At 47.5% G+C, this 17,024-nt stretch overlaps 1 protein-coding gene and 1 long non-coding RNA gene across 6 annotated transcripts in view; one reads left to right on the plus strand and one right to left on the minus strand.

Moving 5' to 3' along the window:
• The first annotated feature begins 8,653 nt into the window (after positions 1 to 8,653).
• LOC118221055 lies at positions 8,654 to 13,057 on the plus strand. Its single transcript, XR_004764052.1, has 3 exons — positions 8,654 to 9,067; positions 10,683 to 12,380; positions 12,988 to 13,057. It is a non-coding gene; the product is annotated as an uncharacterized LOC118221055 (long non-coding RNA).
• A 9-nt stretch (positions 13,058 to 13,066) lies between these two features.
• Positions 13,067 to 17,024, minus strand: part of LOC118221053 (ankyrin repeat and fibronectin type-III domain-containing protein 1) — a 180,833-nt gene continuing 176,875 nt past the window's right edge. For all 5 annotated transcript variants that reach the window (XM_035405663.1, XM_035405662.1, XM_035405661.1 and 2 more), the window contains 3 exons: positions 16,785 to 16,995; positions 15,959 to 16,587; positions 13,067 to 15,213 (listed from right to left, as the gene is read on the minus strand). In XM_035405663.1, coding sequence (XP_035261554.1) covers positions 14,926 to 15,213; positions 15,959 to 16,587; positions 16,785 to 16,995 — 1,128 coding nt within the window. In that variant the 3' untranslated portion in view covers positions 13,067 to 14,925. The remainder of the gene's footprint in view (positions 15,214 to 15,958; positions 16,588 to 16,784; positions 16,996 to 17,024) is intronic.

Genomic DNA, 17,024 nt, shown 5'->3' on the forward strand with positions numbered 1-17,024 from the left:
TCTGCGAGGCACACTGGCTCCTGGTTGCGTTTTATCCTGTTTTTCCCCCTTCCAGCTCTCAGACTCGATAGAGGGGGAAAAGAGGACAGTATCGCCGTAAAATGTCGTAGTTATTGCATCGATAGCTCAGCTTTGGCGATGCACAGCCATACCTGAATTTTTCAGTTTCAACTTCTGACATTTTCATTCAATGATGCGGTGTTTTCAAATTCTTCAAGCGCTTTTTCACAACTTCATGCAAAATTGATACACATACCACACATTTTGGCATTTTAAACTAAATCCCCCCCTCCCGCCCCCCCCCAAAGTGCCAGAGCTGGAACAAACATAAAAAAGGGTAAAAATCATTTCGTCAGCGACGAAAAACAAGAACAGCATTCTGTTTATGCGGTTACGTTTCGACCGCGTGCAATCCGAGAGGGTCCAATCTGTCTTTCGCGCAGCTATGCGAGCGTGAAGCCATCACCAAAATGTTCCTTCCCTTCACAACAAAGTAAAAAACCCGTACATAAAGGAATGCTCGGGTGGAAGGCTAATGCATAGGAATGGGAAAGAGGGGACGGTGAGGATACATCTAATCCCGCAGCGATGCGATAGCAGACAGCGAGACTGGGAGACCTCAGTTAAAGGTGAAATGGATACCCGGGCAGGAGAGGCTCCGGCTGCTTAGCCCCGGTGCTCACCGATGACATTCGGTGATAGCGGGGATCCTGGCTCCTGATTTACATTCTGCCGGGCACCGCGTCTCTCCGGAGGGCAGCCGCGTCGTTAGCTCTGCGTACCCCGGCGAGCGTGTTCTCCCACCTGCCCCCCCACACCCCCCTCACCCCCCCTCCCGCGCTCACGTAAAGGGGAGCGAGACCAACCACCCCAGAAGAACAACAAGGCTGAAATCCTCCCTTCTTTTTCCCCCCCCCATTCGAACACCAGGGCTAAACCGAAAGCAGATGGTTTAGGGTGCATGACGAAAATCTGTGTTCCGTTAGCGTCTGCGTTTGAAGACCAGCAAAAAACAGAAAGAAAAAATGTTTTTGCAAAATAACTCGTAAACAGCCTCAATTTGACAAAAACATACTTTTTGTGACCCACACTGACCTCGTTACCCTTTAATAACTATAATTGTTATGACCCCTTCACTACTTGTAGTTTTTCATTTTGTCATAATATTGAAATATATAACAGCACTCGTAACATAAAAGTCTGAATGAGATGATGTTTCAGTTTAATGACGGTACCAATAAAGACAATGTTAAAAGGCAGCAGTTAAGACACTGACATGGTGGCAGGTTAAAGATGTACCAAATGATGTCACCCAATTCTAATAGGGAGAGATCTTTCCTGAGGCCTTTGCAAACCTGGTGAATCAGAGGGCCACTGACCTATAGCAAGCTGACCAATGGTGTTTCACGGCAGCCCATTCAGCCATTTTGGCTCCGGGCAGTTTGCACACCTGTTGGAGCTGCTCGCTCCGTGACCAGGAAGAGTGACACGCGCACACGTTTCAGCTTGAGCCCTGCATGCTGGGTGCTTATGAGATGCCACAGAGACTGGCACCCCATCAATAACACTGACACACGCGCTGGAGCCTGTGGATCCGCTTCAGAGCGCTGAGGCGCCACTGCCCTGCAGAACCTATCAGCACTCCTGCACTGGAAGGTCAGCTCGCCCAGTGAGCAACACACACACACAGACTCGCACACACGCATGCACATATGCACACACACACACACACACACTCACACACACACATGCACATATGCACACACACACACAGTCACACACATGCATGCACACACACACGCACACAAGCACACACACACGCATGCACCCACGCACGCACGCACGCACGCACACACACACTCATATGCACACACACACACACGCACACAAGCATGTACACACGCACACACACACACACACACGCACGCACACACACACACACACACACACACTCACACACATGCATGCACACACGCACGCACACAAGCACGTACACACGCACACACACACACGCACGCACACACACACACACACATACACACACACACAGCCCTGCGCATCGAGACCAGTAATACTCCTACAATTACAGAAAGGAACATGCTTACCAACAAGTATGAGAAACCTAATACTGAGAACAAATAAAGCACTGTTTATCCACAGAAAAACCGCTAAATCACAGCAGATTGAAATGTGAACAATGAAACATAAAAAAACTTGGCAAATTTATGTGCTAATTTTAGTTTTCAGGCAGAAATTGAGGCGGTGTAATATTCTTTTCCTGCCTTCCTTTAGTATGACGAAAGCAATGGAACATTCAGAGGACAGTCTGTGCATGTCACCGAGAGTCAAACACGTCCCTGCAGTCACAACAAACACCTTGACTTTCACGCAGATTTGGAAAATGTACTCAAGAGCTTGCCCTCCTCTTCCTCCATTCAGTGCATAATCAGTGTCTGTTAGCCATTTGGAAATGTAGCACAAAACCACAATAACGATAACAAAAGCAACACTTTGGGTATGACCGACAATAACAGGAAAGAGTTTTTCTGTTAATGACAAGGAAGGCTGCTTCTGGAGCGCGGTGAGCACGGCAATCATTTCTGCGTTGCCATGGAGACATGGCCGATCCGATTTGCGATTCGTTTTTTTAAGGGAAAGAGGAGACACGCGAGCCGAATTATACATAGCCCAGGTTACAGGGTGACAGGGGTCATCTCAGGAGTTCCATTCCGGTGAGCAACGAGAAAGGAGAAGAGCCGATGACCATCGGTTTCAAACGCACTAACCATGCAAAATGCAGAGGACCTGGACGGCATCTGTGGGCTTTCGCCATTTCTCGCCCATTGCATCAATTACATATGGATGGATGTGAACCATTTCTACAGTAAAAATATTCAACAAGTGCAATCAAAAATTCACCTGAGTTCATAAAGAGCGCACATCCATTAATCACATCCGTTAATTTGGCTTCACATACGGACCTCTTCCATATCGCATTCTATAATTTGAGAAACCGTCTACAATGTTAATGAGTGTGTATGTCTAGAACAAGAAGGCGGATGTGAAAGTCCTCCACAGTACTCTTTATCATGTTTACTCTGCCCCGGGCGATGCGCTCCGCTGTCTCACTGGCGAGCGGAGGCCGCTGCCGTCTCCTCGCATAGCATCATCATGACATCAGCGGAGATGTCATTTTCTTTCCCGCCGTCTATTTTTTGCGCGGAGAGCGGCCCTTTCGCCGGCGCTCAAACGACGCGCCCCGCTCAAAGAGGCCCCCGGAGCAGCGTGAGGCATTCCTCTGATGGTGTCAGCTGTTCCTCGCCATTGGGGGAAGCTATTTGCAAAGGCTCCTGTTTATTTGAAGGGCTTGTTCACACAGACACAGTGGCTGTAGCCGTGTGATCTCATCTGTGTTTTCGGGATTAGGTCCGTTGTCTGGTGAGGCAACGCCGCCCTCGCGATGCGAGCGACGCGCCTCTGATCTGGGGCCCGCGGGGGGTGCCGCACGTCCGCAAGACGCCGCACATTCCGCTTTGATGTCTAAAGGGGCAAATGAAAACGAATGGCCTTCTGAGCACCACCAGATAATGACCAGAGGAGCACATGATGTGCCCGCGTCCTCTGGCTCGTTCAGATATGTGGTATTGGTAAGTGCTTCGTGTTTTCGCGTTAAGCTTCAAAAGAAGGGGCTGTTTGCAAAGACATTTGCTCTTTAAGGCCATGCATTCATTTTCAGGAGAATTTTAATAAATATGTTTTCCTTTGTCAAAATTTTAAAATGATGTGGCACATTAATATAGAAGATCCATACATACCATAAAGTGACTTAAAGTTCGTGTAGGTCGTCTGCACAGTCTGCATTTCATAATGGTCCGTTAATATAAACTATAAGTGCAGCATAAAATTACAAATATCAATGTTGTGATAACTGATATATTTTGACATCTCAAAAAGACTAGCTAGCTGTTTCTTTTTTAAATATTGATGTTTAAGAAATGAACCTTCTCAATATTATCATTAGACTGCACAAAAAACTGGCTTTGGCATATAAATAAAATCAAGGTTCATTTATATTACTTTTTTCACCTCGAATGGCCGTAACATTGCCCGATCTGAAGCAGCCACCTGTATGTAGGATATATACGCTACAGTACATTTCATACATATCTCACTAATTGGTAGATTACTTGGCAACCACTGAGTAAACAGTGTGTTTAAAAAAAAAAAAAACATGTATTTTTCCAGACACAAGCTCAACAGAACACCGCCTCTGCCTTCAGGCTCTTGGCAGTGTTGTGCGATACACCTCGTACCGACAGGATCTGGGGCAAAGAATCCTCTCTCTCCCTCTGAATCGCTTTCATTCTTCTTTAATGATTCCGGCTACTTTTAATTGGGGACGTAGTGTGACCTCATTGCATTCCATCCTGATTGCTCGTATTCAAGTCTTAGAAAACAAAAAAAGGAGAGGAATTTTCAAGAGCAATGGAGTGTTCCTCTCCTTTTTAATTTGCTGCGAGTTCCAGCCTGCTAGGGACGAGGGAAGGCTAGAGAGCCGCTCTCTCTCTCTCTCTTCTCTTTTTTTTGGAAATGGAATTAAAACGATCACGTCTTTCTGGAACAACAGAAGGACAACTGTATTCCTACCATCAGGGAGGTGGTCCTTCTGGTCTTCCATATAGCACAATGACATCATTGCTGCCCAGCCCGTTACCACCTTGCTCAATAGGTTTTTGTTAGTAACTTGTTATATCTCTATCGTGGAATTTTTGGAGAAATAGCAGTATAAACATTCACGCTCACGCCCTCCAGTATTCGCGTACAGCTCTACACTTCAATACAAGGAGCAGGGCTTCAAATATTTATCTCTTTCCATCCCTGTGGTGCATAACCACTCAGACATTTTACAATATTGGAAGCAACCGAAGTAAAATAAATAGAATCTTTCGCAGACACACCATTGGCTTTGACAGAAAAATAAGGGAGCCCAAATGTTATTCCCCATTCCTCTTCCACATGCTGTTGTTAGTATTACCATGGTCCTGTTGGCAATTCCACAGGCAGCTAAGCCTACGGAGGGGCAGCCCGCGCCTCGTAAGGGTGTGCACTGGCCAAGCAATGACAGCCAAGTACAAATCGCAGCCTCCCTGCCCTCGCTGCCGGGAGAGCACGCCCCCGGGGGCGGGCGGGCGGATGCCGAGCATGATGGGAAACTCTTGGGAAATGTCTCGCCGGGGTGCAAGCAGGCAGGGTGGGCCTAGGTGCCTGTCTGGGGGAGAGGAGAGCCCAGGGGATGTACCAGCTGTTGACTCACACTGGTTCGCTAATCGAGAGCCACAGGACCCTGGAGCCGCAGGGCTATAACAACGTCTACCTCCGTGCGCCAGACGAGCTGCTGGAGATGAGCGGCTGGGCGGCCGAGAGGGGGAGAGCAGCCACATTGTTTTAAGTGCGGGGAGCAGGCATCTGTCTTTCCACCGACGGAGGACAAAGCATAAACACCGTTCAAAGTGCGGGGGATGGGCGGGGAAAAATGCACCCCAGCACAAGTCAATCAAAGGAAGAGGTAGTTAATTAGTAAAAGCATGAATTGCACCAGTAATGAAGGTAGCAACTATTAACCAATGATAGACGACGGAATTGACTGCATCACAGTGGAAATTCCACCAAACAACCTTTTTTGATTAGTTAACATTAACAGTTACTGTTTTTTAGAGCCACATAAAAGGTCTTTATTTACCAACACTGGGTCGTGGTCTTCCATAAGCAAGAGTTCCATAAATAAAATGTAATAAATGAAAACTTTGTTAAAGATTAAAATGATTTATGCACTGCTATGGTGAAATCACACAACAATTCTTCAGTGTTGGGGGCGATAGCCACTGCTCCACACGCTGCCTAACAGGAGCCCATAAATCTCCATAAAGCAGAGGCGCGGGGCGCGATATTGAAACTCGGCGCCCGCTGAAAACGTCTCGGGGGTACGGGGGGAAACGTCGCGGCGCGTAAAAGGGACGAAGGCCTCCGTCGGCCGCCGCGTTACCCCCCCGCCACCCACCCCCCCAGCGTAATTAAAGACGGGGCGCAGCCGCGGAGCCGAGTTAAAGCCCCCGTCGCCCCGTCTCGGGCGCGCGGTGACCTTCCCTCTCTCCCTCTCTCTCCCTCTCTCTCTCTCTCTCCCTCTCCCCGCGCTCCCGTCTGGGCGTCTCAGCGCCCGAGACGCCCGAGACGCCGCGCCCTCCCCGCCGGCTCGCACGCAGGTGCTAACAGGACAGCTGGCTGCTGTTTGTGTGTGGAAATGACCCGCTCCTTTCTCCCTGGCTCCAGGCCCTGTTTGCCCGGCTGCAATTGTCTGACGGCCCCCCCCGTCCCCTTTTCTTCTCCCGGACACGGCGACGCTCGCGTCCCTCACGACTCCCAGAGCATCAGACACGGAGCACGGGCGGCTCAGAGGAGATATCAGCATATTGCTTGGGTGATGACGTTAAATGAACAGGGTTTGGCTTTGGAAAACATAAAGGTATGATTGGGTGCCGCAGCATCACTGCGCTGAACATCGCTGGTAACAGGGAACACGCAGAGCTGTCCGCAAGAGTGAAATGGTTCACAAAGTGCAGAGCCACACTTGATAAGGAATGTGTCAAGAGCGTGCGAATGTTTACTCTTAACACTGTAATCCTATGTAGCATGTGATTGTGCACTGTAAGGGGTTCGCTCCAAGTCTGCATGGAAGTCATTGTGACCAAGACGCTAGCTCTTACTATATCCTGAACAAATATTGTCCACGAATAACCAAATTAACCTGTTGACAGCACAGTCAACACAGGTTATACTTTGCGATTTCATCAGGGGCCGACGGGTAAGCGTCAAAACAGTGCTTCGGTGATAGTAACTCTTTAATTCTCCAGAAGAAATAAACAACTTAACGAACCGTGTAAGCCACAATCCGGATGGCTTTGTAAACAATGACCTGAACTCGCAAATTAAGATTTGTTTGCTAAATAAACAGCACGGTAACCTTTAAAACTGTGGTCCTTTTATAACGTACTCGCCCGAAATAAATATAATGTGCACCTTGGCCTTCCCGGTTTGTGAGCGCTTGGGGATAAAATAAGACACAATTCTGCATTTGCACAGTGCTGTGCATGTGTCTCATACAGACGGGGTATGAGAGTGTAAAGGAAGAAGACAGTGAGTGTATGTGTTCTGGTGAGAGAGAGAGCGAGAGAGAGGAAGAAAAAGAGAGAGAGAGAGAGAGAGAGAGCGAGAGAGAGAGAGAGAGAGAGGAGAGAGAGAGTATGTCGGGAGTTGATTTGACCTCTTATTACTAGTGTGTGCTGGTTTCAGAGATGAAAGCATGCCTTTGGCGTCTCCCCTGGTTTCTATAGATATGGACACAGCACCACACTGGCACATAACAATAGAGGAGCCTGCCACTTGCGCCAGAGACTCCCAGATCATCACTCCATCCATCAGAGTGATCATATTTAAAAAACAACAACAACGCGGGGAGAAAGAGAGCGCTGCTTTGATGCTGTGGTTGGAGCGTGCCTAATGGGGCTAGACCGGCAGGGAGCCTCCATTCAGCCCAGCGCCGGCGATGCCAGTCCTACGCCGCTTGATGAAAACTCTCCGCAAACTTAAAAGGAACCTTCTTTTCAAAGGCATGACATCACCCCTAAACAAAAGGGGTGGGGGTTTGAGATTACACCAGTTAGAGGTACCAGTAAACCGGATCTGTCACACAAGCTGCTTCATTCAGATGCTCTGGACTGTCCGACAGCTCGCCCGCCAAGTTCCCCCAGCTTTAAACGGTACCCTCCCTGAACTCCCACAATCTCAGTGGTGTCCTGCCAGTGAATTTCAAATTCCCATCCCTTCCTTGGCATCATCATCCTTATTACAATGCATTTTTAAACTCTCTTAAAATGGCTATCAGTGAATGGGACCTTTTTGTCAATGTAACTATGGGAGAAATGGGTAAAACTTGAGTTTTTGTAAGAGAAAATATGCCAAATCATTCCTCCTGTTTGTTTCGTTAAGCCCCCGGTTGTTGTAGCACTTGAATGTTTTACTTCCAGATAATCACCAGGCCTCCTGGCAAATCTAAAAGGAAGGTTTTAATTAAAGTGGTTGTTTCCCTTTTCTGTCAGATCTTGCCAGCGCTGCCAGTTCCAACATTGAACCAATCCATCATATTCTCCTCCCATCTGAATATAAGATGAGCAATACTGTGTTTTTTCAGAGCTCCTCCGACTTTGATTTACAACATCAATACTAAAGGCATACATGGGTTATAATAAGACAAGACATAATTAGGTTGGACAGGCATTTGGAACAGGTGGTACATTTCTATGATTTGTATCATAAAAACTTAATTTTAATATGCCAAAAAATTTTAACAGCTTTTATATTGCAATTTTACATTACATTAATTATTTATTATGCATATTAAAGCATTACATTCACATAATTACAGTTGCACTGAGCCAACTGCGCTTTAACGCTATCTTCAGAAAAGTTATATACTTTCTTATAAGGGGGGGTTGTACTGTCGTGTTGTTCATCGTTAAATTTATTTTAACACAAGCTGAACAACAGAAAAGTAGAATACCGTATACTATATAATACTGGCGCTTAAGGTGACGCTGGGTTAATATTGGCCGTTGACGCCTCCACCATTTTAAAATTAAGCAAGAGTTTTTGTTTAAAAAAAACAAACAAAACAAAAATATTTTTGAGGGATCGGTTTCAGTCGTTCCAACCCAGAGTGTACGCATTTCCTAATTACTGTATAAACAGATTTTTATAGGCTTACCTACCTGCTTCAGTTTTCGTTTCCTGAGGTCAAATTGCTTCCTTTCCGATGGCGACGTAAAACTAAAATACGGGGATAATTAGCTGAATTACGAAGTGACACTTTAAACAATTTAATTTTATACTTGTTTGAAGCTGGCAACAGATGTTATCCGGTAACATATGGAATATCCAATTGCTTCAATAGCAACGTGAACTTAATAGTTACCTTCATGTTTGGAAAGAAGTGACTTTCAACTGGGGTGGCCAGGTGAGCACGGTGAACACTGACGTCTGCGTTACGCTTCGAGCTAAACTTTGTTGCGCAGTTTAAATGTTGTAACATACCAAAGGTAATTTCATGGTCTCTGGAACGTGACTGTTCAAGTGAGTTTATGAGGTGTGCGCACTAAAAGAAAACTTATTTTTTGCACCTCTGGGATGTTAGTTTCTCTCTTTCTGACAGCATTCCATAGACCCCGAGGTTTCGTGCTGCATGTCGAAAATTACTTTTAATGCGCTTCCATTTGCCAACTGTTCCTTTGAGAGAGTCCTTTGCCGCCGGGATTAAGTTCATTGAGGGGGGTCTGGCATGATTCATTTTCCGCTACATGAACAGAACGCTAACTTCATATATGTCTCGTTTTGCTAGACTTATTGTAATGTTTTTCTCTGTCTGTTATTCATAATAGGTGGGGCCCAGTCTATAATCAGTGATTTATTTATTTATCCTATATATACTCTTTGTGGCTGGACATGGTCAGACATATGGCGTAGCCTTAATGAAGTTAGCAGACCAATACAGTATAATGCATTGCATCTTGTGAGATCACAATATTTTTCATTAACACATTTTTTTCAGCTCCTATGAAATACAGTAATAAGAATAACAAAAACCCGAATGAGTATTGTATGCAAACATAATATTACTATTAGTTTAAAAGCTCTTTTTTCGCGGCTCCTGTCTCTATTTTCTTAATGTCACGTGGACGCCGAGCGGGGCCTGCAAGGAATGTACTTATACTGTATGTGGTGAGGGATCCTTGAGAGAAAAGCCCCAGACAGCATTTCGCAGACACAGGGACGGATTGGGTCTGTCCTGTGGCCTCGTAAAAAGACGGGAGGGAGAGAGAGCGCCCCAGAGCACAGACACTCACACACAGACATTCGCTTCTGCCGATACCCTCTCCTCATCCCTCTTTGGGACCTCTGCAAATACCATGTTCCCCTCGCAGCCGTCAGCCCCCCCCCCCCCCCCCCTCACCCCTCAGCCCTCCCCTGCTCCCCCCTTTTCTTCCTCCAAATTCACTGGCACTTACAGAAAGCTCAGAGGCGCCAGTGGAGCTGGGCTCATCTCTGGGGAACAATAAAGACAGATCTTCATAAAAACTTCAAAAAGCCCTTGCCAAGTGTTTTATAGGTGCTTTAAAGGTTTATAGGCCTTAGGGAGAAAGCAGAGTGATGCAGTAATCTATGGACTGAATGTTTTTTTTTTCTTCACTGACAGCGTTAGGGCGAAGTTTTGGGGAAACAGGTGATCAGTGTGAGCTACACTGGAGTCCTAACTTCTGTCAGCAAACCTATGGTTTCTTTATAAACAAGCTTCAGTGTATATATATTTATAAATGTCACTTCTCTCGAACCTCAAACTCTCTGCTGCTCCGTCAAAACAATGTAACTGAAATATTCATTGGCGTTGTGATGTGCCTGTTTATGCTAAACAGTCATTGAATCAGTTTCAAAAAATGCATGTTATTATCGTTTTTTTTAAAGCCCCTGTGGGCTCTATCAGCAAATATGGCTGAACATATTGTCTGTAAAATGGCCACCCTCCCTTCTCCTCCCTGTCTCACATCCCTCTTGCTGGACGTCATTCTCTTGTTCAGAAGCGTTTTGAGGACAGAATTACCGGCCCTCTGACCCGGCTCTGCCGACAGCGCTGACTTGATGAAACGGAGCGCACTGGCCCGGCGCCATCCCCTCGACCCCGAGTCTGCACTTCCTCTCGGTCAGAAGGAGTGGAAGCCGATGGTGGCGCTCAGCGCGCCTGCAGGCTTCTCTGTCCTTATCGTCGGCTTCTTAATGCCAGCTCGAGGTGCGCCTCCTCTCATTGCCCCCACCAACACTTTTTTTTTAATGATGTGACTTTTTCTGTGCCTCAGCCGCCCATTAAAAAGCCTTAATGGGTTGCTGAAAGGGAGGTTTTCTGTTGGAGGTTCTTTAAAAGAGCTGGACCCTGACTACCCTGCAGTATACCATATGGTACGGTTTTCCGCAATGCATATTTCTTACTGTGGGCACAGTGTTTTTGGCATACTCTTGTATGAGGCTTAAGGAATTACCAGTGCCAAGTGAGGTCCTGCAATCATGACATCACTAGCGCAATATAAATACATGCTGTATGACATCATAGACCAGTCATGTAGCTTCTAGCCTTAAACCAGCAGTAGTTAAAAAATCCACAAATAGACCCAAAACAACAGTGGTCCTGTGGGCTCAGTCTGACTTTCTGCAATCATGTTGAAGCGTAATTACATTAAACTCAATGGACAAAAAGCTTTTTCAATAAAACAGATGTTGTAGGGGTGTTTGGGACTGAAAGGCAGGTACCTTACCTAATTTGAACTGCGGCGTCTCTACGGGCCGCAGGCCGTAGGTCCCACCCTCTGATTATCTCCTGGGGAACTGTGGAAGCAGCGAGGATCGCCTCTCAGGCTTAGAATGGGAAATGCAGCAGGGATCATGTCTCAGGTCAGGAGTTTGTGAAAAGCCTCCTAAATAAGAATGCTAGAGGCTCAGGTTATGCCCATTTCCTGGGAGCAGGTGGATCAGATGATCGGATCTCGGTTTTGGATTATCTGTGCTTCCTGAGTTCAGGTTGGTTTTAATCAGGCACCAGGAATTTGTTTTCATGTGGGCCGGGACCAACAGTTTTAACTTATCTCTGAATTTCATCAAATAAAATGCCTGTTTTGCTTTTTTAAAAAGCTCAAAACTTAATGACCCTGGAGTGAGCTGCAGGCATTTGAGCCTTTCGAGACAGAGGTGAAATACCTGCTCCAAATTTCTTTAATGAGTGTGAATCGCCACTATTCATGGACTTTTTGGAATGTTTTTTTAAAAAGTATTTAGACATGGCCGGGGCCTAAAATTAGAACGGCTCTTCCCCGAGTCTTCATGTTAAAATTAGGAGGTGTCAGAATTCCAGGGCAATTCTTAAGTTACTGTCGATAAATGGTTAAGGAGTTCTCTTAAAGGTGCAGGCGTGCGTGTGTGTTCACATGGATGCAATCGTGTGTTTGTGAGTTTAGAATTGAACACAGTCACTTGAGAGAAAAGCAGGCATCCTTTTCTGTCCCCAGGGGTAAAAACATAGTGCCTTTAAAGCTCTACTCCTTCGCAGTGGCGGTATTTCCCTCTTCTAGCCCACTAGCCTCAAAAAACCGACCCAAATGCCATACATAAGATCACAAGACAGGAGCGGCTGAAGAGAGGGTGCAAGGGGCAGATGGCTGTCAGTGAAACAGAGAGAATTGAATTACAGTGAATGAATGGCACTTTTACAATGAGGTGCAGCCAGTAAGGTCAGTAGCCCATATTTTTCTAAGTGGGGGGGGGGGTGGGCTATTTGGTTTGTTGATTCACCTGACAGATAGTTGTGCAATACGTAATAAACCAAGTGCCATACTAGCACACTGCTCTCCACCAGGGGGCAGAGTCTAGACTGAGGTGCTCATTTTAATGCTGGGGCCGGAGAAAGGTGACCAATCATTAGAGAGACGTGACAGATTTATGACATCAGCCCCAAAGTGTACAATCGGCTAATAAAAGTCACTCCAGTGTTATGGACTGTCAACTTTCCAGTGCAAGGCTTTCCCTTAAGGATATGCCCTTCCTGTCATTCGGTGGAAGCGCACCTTCTCATCACTGTAATTACCCCGTGGCACATCGTTGGGAGGAGCGGTGTGTGCGGTCTCTCTCTCAACATCCGCGCATCCCATCCTTCCCTGATAATAATTCACGTTGCTCGTGTGTAATTTCTGATGTCTGGTTGCCAGGCGAGTCCATTACCCCTGTTCAACATGTGACAATTTGTTTATCCAATGTAGCACTTCTAAGACAATCTGTGCATCAAACGTAAACCCCCCCCCCCCCGTCCCCCGTCCCCCCACTTTTTGCTTTTGATTAAAGGAAAGAGATAAGTGTGAACTTTGAGACTTCCTGCAAGACTTGCCATCATTTCTGAAAGAGACCATCAGCCCAGCTGAACTCTTTTATAATATTCATTTATTGTTCAATAAAAATAGACTTTTAAAAATGACGCTATGTTTCCTTCATGAGTTTTTCCCCAGTTTTTCTGCCACTTGATCCTTAAAAGGGGCTTTTTTTTCCTTTTAATTGGTAAGGGAATCTGAAGGTTAAATACCTCAGAAAGACCTCTATCTTTTGTACATGTAGCCCTGAAACACACACTGGACCAGTTTATTAACTGTACATAACCATGAAGCTGTTATGTTACCAAGAGAAAACATTACTTATTCTTTGTACACAAAGTTTGGACAGATTATGTTTCCCCTTATTACTTTGTTGTCTTCTTGGTCTCTAAAGTACATTTTGTGTGTGCATGTTCTTGCTGTTTGCCCTTGTAAAATCTGTGGCAAAGAGTGAGTAAACAGATATCCCCAAGCTCTAACACAATGATAAAACTGTGCCAGAGAAACCAGGACTCTTCTATTACAAATAAAACAACAGCAGTTAAGAAGACTTATTTCCTATTGGACCAATACAAGTAAACACAAGGCTCTTGGAAGTCAGAATAAACAAAACTGCCTTGCCTCTCTCAGCATATTTGTAAATGTGGGCTGGTTTTCAGGCCTTAGCCATCTCTGTGAGGAGAGACTGACTTTGGCTTTTCACTTCATCGGACCACTGATGGAAGTACATACAGATAGAATAACAAAACATAAGTAACAATCACTCCGAACTGGTGCAACTTGAATACCACTGGTCCATAAGACACAAAGCACAGCACGGTTCTAGACTGACGATCAGTACAGCATGGTACATTGTCAAAGTCATCAAAAAAAGTTCTGGAAGAATACAAGCTCCTTAATAAATCTCAAGAAATGAGAAAAAAAAATATTCACGGAAGAAGAGTATTGCTTCTCTTTTTTTTTGTTCTATTTGCTCTTTGTATGTGTTCAACACAAGAATCCGGTCTTGTCACTTTCAAGCCTTTGAATTTTGCGAAACGGACAACATATTAAAAAGCTTCAGACGTTCAGTAGACTTTGCCAGGCTCCCGCACGTGTTCTCTCTGCACTCAGCCCCGCTCGTCCGCTGTTTGCATCACACACGTGTTTCGCGTGAGTGTGAAATGGTTCTGGCTCTCTCGTCGGAAGAATGATCACAGAGGCAGTGCGGCGTCCTGCACTGAGGGTGAGCAAACACGGCTCTGACTGGTGTGGGGACACAAGCCTGTACGGCCACACCAGCCCCCACGGCTCTCCTCGGGAAAAGCTGCAGGGATCTGCGGGATGTGCAGGGCGATGAGCCTCCAGCTGCGGCCAAAATCTCCTCCATGACGAAGGGTCTCATGAGAAAAGACACGTACTTGCTGTTCTGCTGTGCTGCGTAGGTGCCTGCTGGTTGGCCGTGTCACATGTTGTTGACGGCGCACATGTTTGTCATATGCTATTGTCAATGCCGACATGGCATTACTTCAGTCTTCTTTGCAATGACTTGGAAAATCACATCCTTTTTAACAGTCCCAACTTTTATTTGGAAAACTTTTGTTTCTCCATTTGGTGTCCAGATGAGAAAGCGAAAGGAAGCATACGAGGAGGAGGAGCTTAACAGGATATCTCACTGCAGCGTGCGTGGAACAACAGATACAAAGCAAACGATGCTTGGCAGCAACAGTGCTGGTCTGTGTGATACATGTGAAAGGATTCAAGAGAATCTGTCACAGAGAGAGGCCAAGGACATGCCTGGGTTCCCTCTGGCCCTTCTGTGTGCCTCTGAGACCAGAGCTCGCTCCTCCAGGGAGGAGAGGCTCCTTATCTGCAGGAAGTGCGACGGCCAGAGCAGGGGGGATGGTGGGAAGGCGGAGGACTGCCCCGGTGCTCCTCACACGGTGGTGGCCCGGCTGAACTGCAGAGCCAGGGGGGAGTACTCCTTGACCCGCACGCACAGCCTGCCCCTCAGCCAGGGGTTCTGCAGCTCCAGGGGCCGGAAGTCGTCCTGGAGCCACTTCTCCTTGTCCTCCAGCACCAGCACCAGGCCGAAGTGCTCCAGCTGGTCCTCCCGGTACACAAACTGCTCGGGGCTTCCCAGCAGCCTCTGGGACACCTCGTTCATCTCCTGCACGACCAGGCGGACCATCTCCCGCGCCGAGGTGCGCTGTGTTACACGCAGCTGAGGGGGAGGAGAGGGCAAAGGTCAGCGAGAGGGTTTCGCTCTAAACCAGGGGTGTCCAAGCTTATCCGACAAAGGGCCAGTGTGGGAGCAGGTTTCTGTTTTACTACGACACCTGATTTTACTTGAAAAAAGGAGGGAAAAAAAGCCTTGTGCACAGTATGTGATCACAAAGTACTGGTTCGGCAAACATGAAGGCCAACAATAGCTGGTACTTCTTGAACTGCACACTCAGAAAAAAGAGAGAAACGAGACTGTATGGCATTAAATATTGTATTGATTGCATCCTTATCTACAGCACAATCTTTAATGCCATAAAGTCTCTTTTCTCTCTTTTTTCTGAGTGTACGGTTCAAGAAATACCAGCAATAGCTGTCCTCCACGTCTGACCTGATCTTACTTATCAAGGTCTCAATGAAAGAACATGATTAGTTTATTAATCAGGTGTCAGTGCTGGGCTACAACAAAACCTGCACCCACTTTTCGACAAGGGTTGGTCACTTCTGCTCTAAACAAATATCATAACCAGTTGGTTTGCCAAATGCAGTCACCCATGTAAACTCACACTCAAACCTCAACTGAGTATCAGTCAGTAGAATCAGAAGCTAACGCATAAATCCTAAATGTAATAAGTGAATGAGGTCATTGGTAGTAAGTAGGAAAGCCCTAAGTTCCTTTACAGGCAGGTCATTGGGATGGACACGAGTATGTGCATTAAAACCACTGGGAAGGTGTGGGCACAGACCTTGACGCTGGTCTCCTTGGGCAGGCCCGTGCGGTACTGCGGGTACACCCTTAGAGTGACGTGCCAGCCCCTCCTGTGGGCGCTGTGCTGCGGCTCCGAGAAGCGCTGAGAGCCGCTGTCCTCCGAGAGGGTGCGGGCGGGCGGCGGCTGGTGGCAGCGCTCGGCCGGGCAGCAGCGGTCCACGGAGGAGGGCCGGTGCCAGCGGCGGTGCGGGGAGGAGGCGGGGGAGGCAGAGGGCTGGGCGGAGGGGAACTCCAGGCTGCTGGTGCGCACGCAGAAGGCCTGCCTCTTCTCCGTGATGCGCAGCAGCTCGATCTGCCTGCTGGGCAGGATGAAGTCGCTGTCGAAGAGCTCGGTCGCGCGCCGCCGTTCGCCCGGCTCGCCCGGCGACAGCTCCGAGGCCTGCAGCACGTCCGGGGTGGAGTCCCTGAGGGTGCCCATCCCGACCCCGCCCCCGACCCCGCCCACGCTCTCGCGGAGGAAGCCGCCCGGCTCAGCCGTCGAGGAACACGGCGAGGAGGGCAGCAGGTCCAGCTCACGGGGGCTCTGGGCACGGCTGGAGTCGTAGTCGCTGTCTGTGGTGAGGAAGACCTCGGAGGAGCCCTCTTCATCAGAGAGTCCATGGAAATCTAGAAAAAAAGTAACAGCAGTTAACCTTCCACTGTACGATACGATCAAACAGAACGTAAGGGAGAAGCTCTGTAAAACATTCAATGCACAAGTCCAGTGCCATGCCCTGCAAGGCATAAACATCCCCATGCTAATCTGTCTGGATTATCCGTGCTGTCATGAGTAGTCACGTCCAGGAACAGGTGACGGGGCTCACCTGAGTTGTGCTTGCGGCTGGTCTCCGGCGAGGGCATAGGGGAGGGGAGGTAGTCGAGCTGGGAGGAGGTGGAGGGCGGCTTTTCTGGAACCACGTCCCTGGAGAAGTCGATGATCCAGCCGACGGAGATGCCTCCAGAGGGCTGCTTGTAGCGGGCGTACTGCAGGGCATCCATGATCCACCGCGCTTCCCTCCACACCTCCTCCATTTGCTGGAAACAGATGCCATATTCACCTCTAA

Source organism: Anguilla anguilla, chromosome 2 (assembly GCF_013347855.1).
Source record: "Anguilla anguilla isolate fAngAng1 chromosome 2, fAngAng1.pri, whole genome shotgun sequence".
In the NCBI taxonomy this organism is placed as follows: Eukaryota; Metazoa; Chordata; class Actinopteri; order Anguilliformes; family Anguillidae; genus Anguilla; species Anguilla anguilla.